At 38.4% G+C, this 11,691-nt stretch overlaps 1 protein-coding gene across 1 annotated transcript; it reads right to left on the minus strand.

Annotated features, from left to right (window-relative positions):
- Positions 1–4,315: 4,315 nt before the first annotated feature.
- LOC135463029 (antistasin-like) lies at positions 4,316–7,684 on the minus strand. Its single transcript, XM_064740349.1, has 4 exons — positions 7,615–7,684; positions 6,614–6,715; positions 4,791–4,895; positions 4,316–4,432 (listed from the first exon to the last, which is right to left on the minus strand). The coding sequence occupies exons 1-4, from the start codon at positions 7,661–7,663 to the stop codon at positions 4,398–4,400; spliced, it is 291 nt and encodes a 96-aa protein (XP_064596419.1). The 5' UTR covers positions 7,664–7,684; the 3' UTR covers positions 4,316–4,397.
- Positions 7,685–11,691: the final 4,007 nt, after the last annotated feature.

Genomic DNA, 11,691 nt, shown 5'->3' on the forward strand with positions numbered 1-11,691 from the left:
GCATAAGTATATCAGACTTGACATAATAACACACAGGTTCAGATGAAATAACACAATCATCGAGAGCTCTGTCAAACAAACATGAAACTTCCGGATCTTTATGCTGTTCAGTTACAAGCTGATGTTTAGAAACATGTGATATGTCACTAGGTGTACAATGGTCTGATTCATCATTATCAATGCAGTCGCCTTGAGTAAACATTTGTGTAAGAAATGTATCTTGTAAGTCCGTTACTGTGTTTTTGTCGTAATCAGAAAGTTTGTTTGACATAGACCTTGTTACAGCACAAGAGGGATACAAATCTGGAATTTCTTTCTCAACAGGATCAACAGTTTGATTCAAACAAGATTTATCAGTCACAGTAGGATTAAACATTACTTTGTCACCAGCAGATCATTGCCAGGTAGTAGATGAATTCCTTTAAAAGGCAAAGTAGGCCTAATGCCGACAGTAACAGGACCCGAAATAATATCTGATGACAAGTAAGCTTTGTGAAGAGGCACAGATTCAAATTCAGCAGAGCTTACACCTCTAATTAATACATTTGATCCAGAATATGACTCATCAGAAAAGGGCAAAACATCTTGTAACAATAAAGACTGAGAAGCTCCAGTATCTCTTAACACCCTGATCTTTGTATCACAAGACATGTCACTTTTAAGTGAGACTTTACCTTCACAAATAAATGGCTCAAAAACCTTCATAACATTATCCTTTGAATTCTGTGTACAATCTACTGGTGGAGTCTTAATATAATCAAATGCATCAACATTGTTCAGTATATCAGACTTTTTAGCAGTAACACACAAACCAGTAGGCTTGGAGCCACCCTCATGTTCTTGCCTTCTCTTTAAAGCATAACAATTTGATATGACATGGCCTGGCTTCCTACAAAAATTACACGTAACCCTGCTAAACTGTCTATCAGTAAATGTATGGTCAGACCTTCGTTGAGTAGTGTTGGAATTAACAGGTCTTCTTTGATCACCTAAATTGTCAAAATTTTGAGCCTGTTTCGGTGGGCTTGAATTTGAGTCAAACGAACCGCTGGAAAAAGATTGAGGCTTTCTAAATGTAGACGACTTTGTCTGAAATGAGATCTTATGTGTAACCGTGTAAGTATCGGCCATAGTGGCTGGTGCTTCTAAAGTATCAGCCTCTTTGTCTTCAATGAAAGTTCTGACATCATCATTAATACACCTTTTAAAGTCTTCCATCAGAATGATCTGTTTCAACTTTTCATAATCATTATCTACGCTTTTAGCATAACACCACCGCTCAAACAATTGTTCCTTCTGCCTAGCAAATTCAATGTAAGTCTGATCTCTTTTCTCAAAATTTCTAAATTTCTGCCGATAGGCCTCTGGCACAAGCCCGTATCTTTTTAAGATAACATCTTTCACAAAATCAAAATCTGCAGCCTGTTCTGTTGATAACTCTGTGTATATATCCATAGCTTTGCCAGTTAACACACTCTGTAAAAGGGTAGTCCAAAACTTTTTAGGCCACTCTAAATTTTGAGCAATCTTCTCAAACTGTAGAAAATATTTATCTACATCAGTTTCACGAAATTGTGGCACCAATTTTATGTTTCTAGCGACGTCAAATTTTGGAGGCATATCAGAAAAACTTAAGCCAGGCCTATCTCCTTCTAGTTTCCTCTCCTCAATTTCGCTCTGAAGTCTCAATTTCTCCAATTCGAACACTGTTTCATTTTCCCTTTCCTTCAACAATCTTTCTTTTCCATTTTCACTTTCCATAAACAATCTTTCTTTCTCATTTTCATTTTCCTTAAACAATCTTTCTTTTTCATTTTCTTTTTCTTTCAGTTCTAACTCCTTCAGTCTTATTACAATGGAATCGTCGCCCTCAGGCCTGTACCCATCTAATGCACTTTTATCAAACTCCTGTAATTCTACCAAACACTTAGCAATACTAAACTGCGTATCTTTCTTGCGTAAGGATCTTTTGATATTAAGATTCAGGTACATGCTTAAAGCATACAAATCATTCTTATTTAACACATCAAAAATATCCTGATCTGGCGCTTCCATAAACTCGTCGGGCTTAAAATCCGACATGATGAATAAAATCTGCTGGCAAAAATTACTACAAAGTCAAAGACTAGAAAAATGACACAACTTACACAAAATCCTTTCAATTCCAATTCAAATTCAGTTCCCGGACAAGCCCCCAATTTGTTACGAACCAAACTGTCTGTATTATAAAGAGATGGCTTCTTCGAAATACACGACAGTTTAGCCGCACAAAAAAGTAACCAAAACCAGCAGATTTTATTTTACAACAATTTATTAGCTTAACAAGAACAGATAATAAGACTTATACAAATACTAAAGTACTTAAGTTTAACAAGAAAGGATAGCATTATCTATACAAATACTAACGAACTTACGGTGTCAAGTCCAAGCGGACGCATATATTCCACAATATATATATACCACACAGGCATAAATGCTCAGAGGCAAATTCACAAGAGGGAAAATCCACAGTATAACTGAGTGTATCACGAAATACACACAAAACTCCACAGACAAGGTCCGTGTATTAATAAGCACTGTGTATACAAGAGCACAAATTAAACATACAAGTTCAGACTGAACAAGTGCTCGGTGGAGATAGGATATAATAAAGCCAGAGGCTATAAAAACACCAAAATTCAGCACAAAAGGCCTACTAAAGTAATACACAGCGAAAGCATCCAAACTCTCAATAATTCACCTTTCTCTCCGTTCTCTGTTCTCTCCGTTTAACCTGCTTTCATAGGTCTGATATAGCCTGGTGGAATTGTCCAGAATAAGACAATTCCTGAACACTTGACGTAAACAAACAGGCACCGAACTGAGCGCATTCTGGAATATTCTAAGGTAGAGGCAGACAGCAGGCGCTGAACTCAGCGTATGTAAACAGTGGCAAGCTAAATTTAGAAACTGACGGCATTCGTGCACATAACAATGTTAATTGCGTGAAACATCGAAAATGACGCCATTCCATTGTCATACTAATAGATGCTTTTTCACAAATGGCCTACAGGACGCCAGGAGAGAATACGGAATATGTGTGGATCCATACACGAGAAAATGTTCCAAGCAAATTTAAAAACTCCAGTAACAGCGGAGGATTTTCAACGTTCGATTTACATGTGCGTATTCATTTCACAGTTCATAGGATGACCGTGTCCTGTATATGTTTCGTCTGAAATGCACGAATCGACGATGAAATGTTCATTTACTTTGTTCTCTATATGCAGTGTTTCCAAACTAACAAATCATTTCTGATATAAAAAAAAGAAAAAAAAAATCCTCTTGATTGATCAATGCCATGTTGATAAGGCACATTGGCGCTATTTTTTATCACGCTTAACGCTAATATGTTTATTACATCGTTGACTCATTCGTATAAAGCGATCTTTGACAATGAGGTCAGAGGCCTAAATCCGACTGTGGCCGACTCACCTTCGGCTTGAAGTCACACTAATTTGTCAGTTTGCATTAAAGGTCGGCAATTTTCTTGAGTGAGCCATTCTTGCTTCACTTATAATCCTAACCACATCTAAAACAGTCGAAGAGCTTACGAGTACGAGGTTTAACAGCAATTAAGTAGATAAAATGCCGACCTTAGACAGAAAACTAGTAAATTTGTCAGTTCTCAGTGTTCCTGTTGTCTTGGACGCAGATGATGATCGTGTGGATGAACTAAAGTTCGTTGAGGATCACGTCGGCATTTTAAGCCTGACACTCCGGTTTCCTTTCCGCATAAAAGTGAATAACTGTCTTAAAAAAGCTTAAGTGTTGCATTAAACAACAATCAAATTAAATGAACCAATAAATCAACAAATAAGTGCGTCGAAATGGGTATTCGTGGTTTTGCACCTCTCGTTCAGCAACGAGATCTGTTATTTCACGCGTAACATGGCAGCACTGTATATGTATTCTGTACGGCAGAAAAACACCCCCCTGATATCTCCAAAGTCACATGTGGAAAACGACGTTAAAAATGAAGGTGAAAAACAAACAGACACAAGCCATGGACTTCATAGATCCTCTATGGCTGCCTGACCAAGTCGTGAATGGCTTTTTTTCTCGACCTAACCGATGGGCACATCTGCAATGCATGAAGTCGGATGCTCGAATCTAGGTGTGACTTGTCTGTGCGCGTCTATATGTCAAGGGGTGGACTGTTGATTACACCGCCTCTTATCCACCCAGAATGATGGTTACATGTATATCGCGCTAACAGCCAGTCAAACACATAAATAAATCAATAAATTAATAAGTAATAAAACAAGATATTGTACTTGATTTTTTTTATTTATCTGTAAATCTGTACAGAAAATAAATTAGACGTGGGTTTAATGGAGATTACGTGGCTCTGGTATTTATTTCTGCTGGTATTGGTACCCGCCAGGTGGAGCTGAAAATATGTAAACGTTTTGTTATTTGTTTTATCCTAGGCTTACACAACAGACCACCTTGTACAGCTAGATTATTCAGCCAGGACTAAATGTAATCACACGTTTTTGGGAAATGCACTTATTGAAATAATTATTAAAATAAAGATATTTTCATGCTCACTATATACTGGTTTTTGTTTTGGTTATAATGATTGAGCTGCATGTACAATTTGAATGATTTTGCAAGCTGTACAGAAATATCTTTATCTAAGGTATAAGTGGCCTTACAGACACTGTATCATATATCAGAATATCACATGATCGGCAATTCAAAGGATATCAAGAAAATGGAAAACATGTAATTAGTGAGTTGCTTACGATCTCGACACTGGCAGATGTCACAGTTGTTCTCGTCTCGTACAAACCCATAAGCGCAACCCATTCGACACTGTGGCGGGCACACACTAAAATCGTCATTAGGTGCTGGAACAGGGATTTAATGCATTGAAGGGTAGGCCAGAAACAGTTGATATATTTTGATGGTTTACTTTTTGGGTCTAGAATTACTCAAAACGACTAAAATTTAATGAATGAATGAAAAAAAAAAGAAAAAAAAAACAACCAAAAACCCAAAAAACCCCAAAACCCCCCCAAAACCCCCCAAAAAACAAAACACAAACACACACACGCACAGAGAGTACGTGGAAAGATATGACCGAAACCTCCGGTTTTCCCCCGCCATAAAGCTGGCCTCGGTCGTGTAGGTGAAATGTCCTCGTTTGTGTAAAACGTCAATTGAATAAATAAATAAAATAAATAAATAAATAAGTAAATTACGAGAGTGCATTATTCCCAACACAACAAAAGCAACGCTCTCCAACAGCGTGTATGGAAAAGGGATGTCCACAGTTCAAGTACAGTGAAAGAAGCTCTTCCTGGAATGGAATGAAGCGCTCCCTGTGTGTATAGATAGGAAATGTCAACCATTCAAGTACAACCGAATGAAAGAAGCGCTCCTTGTGTATAGACAGGAAATTCAAGTACAACCGAAGGAAAGAAGCTCTTTCTGTGTATAGACAGGAAATTACCACAATTCAAGTACAACCGAAGGAAAGAAGCGCTCCCCATGTGAATACACAGAAAATGTCCACAATTCATGTACAACCGAAGGAAAGAAGCTCTTCCTGTGTGTATAGTCAGAAAATGTCAACAATTCAAGTACAACCGAAGGAAAGAATCTCTTCCTGTTTGTATAGACAGAAAATGTCAACAATTCAAGTACAACCGAAGGAAAGAAGCTCTCCATGTGTGTATAGACAGGAAATGTCAACCATTCAAGTACAACCACAGGAAAGAAGCTCTTCCTGTGTGCATAGACAGAAAATGTCCACAATTCATGTACAACCGAATGATAGAAGCTCTCCCTGTGTGTATAGAGAGGAAATGTCAACAATTCAAGTTCAACCCAAGGCAAGAAGCGCTTCCTGTGTGTATACACAGAAAATGTCATAAATTCAAATAAAACCGAAAGAAAGAAGCGCTTCCTGTGTGTATAGATAGGAAGAAATGCCCATCATTCAAGTACAACAGAAGGAAAGAAGCGGTCCCTGTGTACAGACAGGAAATTCAAGTACAACCGCAGGAAAGAAGCTCTTCCAGTGTAAAGGCAGGAAATGTCCTAAATTCAAGTACAACCGAATGAAAGAAGCGCTCCCTGTGTGTATAGACAGGAAATGTCAACAATTCAAATACACCTGAAGGAAGGAAGACAGGGGATATCAACAATTCAAGTACAACCCAAGAAAAGAAGCGCTACCCGTGTGTATAGACAGGGGATGTTCAGAATTCAACTTCAGCCCAATGCAAAAAGCGCCCCCTGTGACTATAGACAGTCAATATCCACAATTCAAGATTAGCCCAAGGGAGGAAGGGTTCCCTGTTCGCATGGACAGAGAATGTCTATAATTCAGGTTCAACCTAAGGAAAAAGGCATTCCCGGTGCGTATAGACATAAAATGTGCATAATTCAAGTTCAGCCTAAGGAAAAAGGCATTCATAGATAGCTATTCATATTTGGCTATTTTAGCGACCTGTGTAGGGACAATTTCTCCATAAAGATGTCCACACTACGTCAACTGCTACGTCCAATACGAAAGTTTTCCCATGTTTGTGTGAGTATGCAATTTTTACAATTAACTTACCTGGACGGCACATACACAGCTCACATCCGTTTTGGTCGCGCACGTTGCCAGTCGAACACCACATGAAACAAATAGGCGGACACTGTACAGGAGGGCTGGTCGCTTAAACAGAAATCAGAATTGTTATTTACATTGACCTATTTTAAATAAACACTCAAACAGCTTGGGTAAACCTGCAAAGTTTTATATTTCATGCCATACAGCAGTAACACTCTTTTGAAATGATGTTTTTTTTTCAATCTGTCCAGCTGAACAAAAGATAGTTTAGTTTTTTTCATCAATTATCTATTTGTTCTCTCTGCGTTTTACGTCGCGCTCAACAAAATTTCACTTATACGACGCCTGTCACAGCGCAGTCTTAATTTGCAGCGATGCAAGTGTGTTAGAAAAGTAAACTATCTCTGGTTTCTGATAATGGTATCCACGGGCATCTCCATGGTATTGGTCTCGCCACAACCGACCTGCCGCTGAAGGATGAAGTCACAGACTCGAATCGAATCGGCTTCAGATGTAAATCCAGCTGTTTTTGCTTTGTTATGACCTGGTGAAAGACGGTTATGTTGCGATCTGCTTTCCGCCACGGATATTCCTGACCGTCGTGGTACATTTACATGTGACAGGAACTTGGGTATGGAGTTAACTATGAAAGACCACAGGATACTGAGTAAAAAAGTTGTCACACAACAATATGATAGCTGGCAAATGGTCACACTCAATATCGGTGAAATCCGGTTTCCTGTCAATTTACCTCATTAAGGGATTTTTTCTAGCTGTTCATGTATACGCAGTGAGGAAATTGCACATTATTTGACGTCTTTGGGCTTTAAATACTCAAAAACCGGAAAAATAAGTCTGCAAAGTAGAAGAGCTCAGGGATAGACTGGACGACAATCCCATTGAAAAGACATGAACAAAATACAACGAGAAATAAAAAAGTATGTAATTAGTTGTGTACCGCAATATCAAAATCCTACGAATGAAACCTTTTGGATTGAACCTACCCGCTGTCATAGCGATCAGTACAACGAAAGTGAGCATGAGCTTCCACATGATGAAGTTCAACGCAGTCGGGCTTATCCAACTCTGAGTAGCACGCTGAAAAATACCGTCACTTTATATTATGTTTATTGAATCAATCTTTGCTATAGCATTAATTATGTTAACATAATTAAATGATAATGTATAATGAGAAAAATGAGTGTGATTAATATTTTGGCATTTAACAGAATGCCATGAGGTTTGTTTTGTCATTAGTCTGCATTGGACAAGAATTTTAATAACACGGATCTAAATCTGTAAGCTGTTGCGATCATTGTGCAAGCTCAGCATTTCTGAAATTTGTACGATATTCATCATTTATTTCTGAATGCTGAGCTTGCACAATTTTTAAATTATTAACCAGGATAAGATCGGTTGGACATTGTTAGAATGCAATTTATTAACGGGTATCTATTAACTATCGAGAGACCATAGCTATATATCAATAGCCGGCGCATAAACTGGACTACAAAGCCTTAATGACAAGCTGATTACATCGGACGTTTCTAGAGAGAGGGCCGACAAAAATGTATTAACTCTCGACTAAAGACTTTTGCGAAATGCATGCGGTGTCAACAAGATATAGGTTACTGATATACTTAAAGTCTCATTACAAAAAATTATTCAATTTACTATGGATAAAAAAGATTACGCTGGATAAAGTTCACCCTTTCGACATTACGCGTTTGCCTTCATCTTTAGGTTTTCTAGATAATTATCTCATCTACAGATTTTAACATACTTAATTTATACTAAAGCGATTGCATTTTTAAACAAAGGAAATCTCAGTAGAGCCAGAGGGAAACCACCCCAGGTAATAAACCTGACGGAGCCGTAGAGAAACCACAACGGGTTACGAAATTGACGGAGCTATAGAGAAACCACAACAGGTTACGAACATGACAGAGCCATAGAGAAACCACAAGAGGTGGCAAGTCAGAGAGGGTCAGTGGGAAATCATGACACTTCACTAACTTGACAGAGCCACAGAGAAACCAACATACGTGACGAACTTGACAGAGCCACAGAGAAACCACAACAGGTGGCAAGTCCAACAGAGCATTGGATAAACCACCACACGTGACGAACTTGACAGAGCCAGAGAGAAACCACAACAGGTGGCAAGTCCAACAGAACCATGGAAAACCACCACACGTGACAAACTTGACACAGCCAGAGAGCAGCCAGAACATGTGACGAAACAACCTTTAAGCCCAAAAGTGATATGAGGCAGACACTTTTTATTTTATCAACGGTGGATTTACTGAAAATACTGTATAATATTACCAACAAAGTATACCTTATATAGAATCATTTACATCAGTAAATTAAGGAAAAATATTTAGATTAGCACAGTGTGATTTAGCATGAGACCAGTAAATTTCAGTTATGAAAAAAGCAAACGGACGGTGTACTTGATAAGTTAGTACTTTTGTCTAAGTACATGGCGATGTTCCCGACAAACACAGGCGGACAAGGTGGAATGGGAGAATTTTGAACCGGATACATGGCTACAGGAAGAAGTAAACTGAGCAATTTTCCCGAATTTCCCCAAATTCGGGAAAATTGCCAAATTCCAGCAGGCCACTTTTTAAAAAAAATAATTATGACGTCACCCAAGGCAATGGGTTCATGCCGTCTAAACCGAGTTCATGCAGTTAAACTGTGTGTACACCCTTAAGGATAAACGCTAGACGCTCAACACATCCATATAGGTTTATATAAAAAAAATGGACAAGTGTCGGTGGCGGAAAATGAAAATAAACAGCAGCATGCACTGTTCTGGTCACTTGAGTATTCTTGGGAGGGTTACAGCTCGAAACGATGACACGATAGTACGAAACGATGTTAGGATGCTACCATTGTGTCATCGCTTCGTTCCAGCGTACCATCGCTTAGTGCCATCATACCATCGTTTCGTGCATCGTACCATAGCTTCGCATTATGGTACCAACGTTTCGTGACATTGCCAAGAGATGGTACGATGGTGCGACCGTGTAATCATGGCCATATCCGGCTTCCATACTTATATGATTTATCTCCAATAAGCCCATGGCAACTATATAGGTCCAACACGACGTAAAACTTCTTTCCAATAAATAAGCAAATAAATAAATAAATACGATACTGTGGCTATAATTTATTTTATTGTAATCATGGCAATATCTTTATAGAAATCCTTGAGAATTCACAATTCTCAGAAAATTCACAGAGTATTCTATCTTGTTAACTTCCGTACTTATCTCTGCTGGCTCGGGACACTTCCAGGAGCTGGAAAAAAATCCAAAGTGAAAATTATTTGTGCTGATTTGTATTTATTGTAAAACTTGCAATGTTAATGAACCATCTGGCGCAACTCTATTACTCAACTCATTTACTTTTTCACCGAAATTTATGCAATCACATGTGTTAATACTCTCGAGGGTTTTATATAATGACCATATTCAAAGTGTTAAGGGACCTCCGTGGCTGAGTTGGTTGGCGCGCTAGTGCAGCGTAATGATCCACGAGCCTCTCACCAATGCGGACGCTGTGAGTTCAAGTCCAGATCATGCTGCCTTCCTCTCCGGCCGTAAGTGGGAAGGTCTTTCAGTAACTTCGTTGGTTTCCTCCCACCATAATGCTGGTCGCCGTCTTACAAGTGAAATATTCTTGAGTACGGCGTAAAACACTAATCAAATAAATAAATAAGTCAAAGTTTTAAAGTGACGTCATGTGTACGTTTTTGTACTTATATATTTACGATTGGACAAAGTTACAACGGATCTTATTTATGCATTGTATTCTCCGATATTCTTCATATTTATTCTGGGGGTCAAATACGCAGTTTTCGAATTACGTCATTACGACAACAGAGTGACGTCCTATTGCAAAATGACGTCGCCACTTTACGGCACGGTAGGGCTAACTGCCTATCTTATAACATAGCACTGGTCGTGTTTAGATCAAAGTACGGGGATAACATCATTAGTTTTGCAATACTGGGAACCCAAATCCATCAAAGAACATGATTCAGAAGATCAGTCTAATCCTTTTTAATTAGTACTATATATTCTATATACCACCCCATGTTAAAATTACCAGACTGGTCCTACTGTGCCGTAAAGCGACGCCGTTATATAACCAAGGGACGTCACTCTGTTGTCGTAACGTCATATCTCGAAACCTGCGAATTATATGCTTCCAAAGAAAAATGCCATTCTGATCAACAGTATCAGAGTGGTGCGTAACGCCCGCCAGAGACTGTCATTTATATAAATACAAATGCTTTGGTTAAATTGGCCCTTGAAGAGAGAAGTCGCAGGTTCGAATCCACGGCTTGTTAGTTCGATTGCTGTCTTACAGTATGCATGAAAATGTACTTAAAAACGATGAGTTTGATTTAAGAAAAATGAAGAAGGATATATAGATATATCAAAAATTGTGATTTTTTTTTCATGTTTAATACATATTGCATATTTCTTAATAACCCCTCCATTTTATACGCATTTTTCCAGTAAGTCCCTATATCTTCCTGTCCCAAAATATGTAATAGTGTACAAAGAAATTTTTAGAAAGTAGAATAATAGAGGAGTTTCGAATTGGAGCTCTTTTGTCGTCAAAGGTAGAAACAGTTTTACTGTGTCATGTGAATTTTGAAAATGTTATGCAACCTTTTTCACAATGTTCCAGCAGCACAAATGAAACCTTTTTCTCAAGTTCACAAAAGTTCAGCTTCTCAATTTTCTCAATCTTTTGTGTAGTCTAAATTGCTCTTGATGCAATTTTAAAGAGACGCCCATGTCGTAAAACTGATCCAAAATAGTTGCCCAACTTTTTGGACAGGTCAGAAGATACAGTTGGACTTTTTTTACCTTATCGATAAAAGAGTTCGAACCCGAAACCCCCCTGTTAGCTGAAGTGGCTTACGGCCTCGACACTCGCAGAGATAACAGTTTTTCTCGTCCCGTGCATATCCATAAACAAAGCAAAATTTCATGCACTGAGGCGGGCAAACGCCAGTGTCATAATTAGGTTCTAAAATAAACAAGGTAATATAT

This window comes from Liolophura sinensis, chromosome 2 (genome assembly GCF_032854445.1).
Source record: "Liolophura sinensis isolate JHLJ2023 chromosome 2, CUHK_Ljap_v2, whole genome shotgun sequence".
NCBI classification, from domain to species: domain Eukaryota; kingdom Metazoa; phylum Mollusca; class Polyplacophora; order Chitonida; family Chitonidae; genus Liolophura; species Liolophura sinensis.

Coding starts and splice junctions, on each gene's coding strand:
- LOC135463029 (XM_064740349.1), bottom strand. CDS start 7,663: ATGTGGAAGCTCATGCTCACTTTCGTTGTACTGATCGCTATGACAGCG. Junction 4,896..6,613: donor GCTGTGTATGTGCCGTCCAG/GTAAGTTAATTG, acceptor TCCCTGTTCCAG/CACCTAATGACGATTTTAGT. Junction 4,433..4,790: donor CATCTGCCAGTGTCGAGATC/GTAAGCAACTCA, acceptor ACATATTTTCAG/CTCCACCTGGCGGGTACCAA.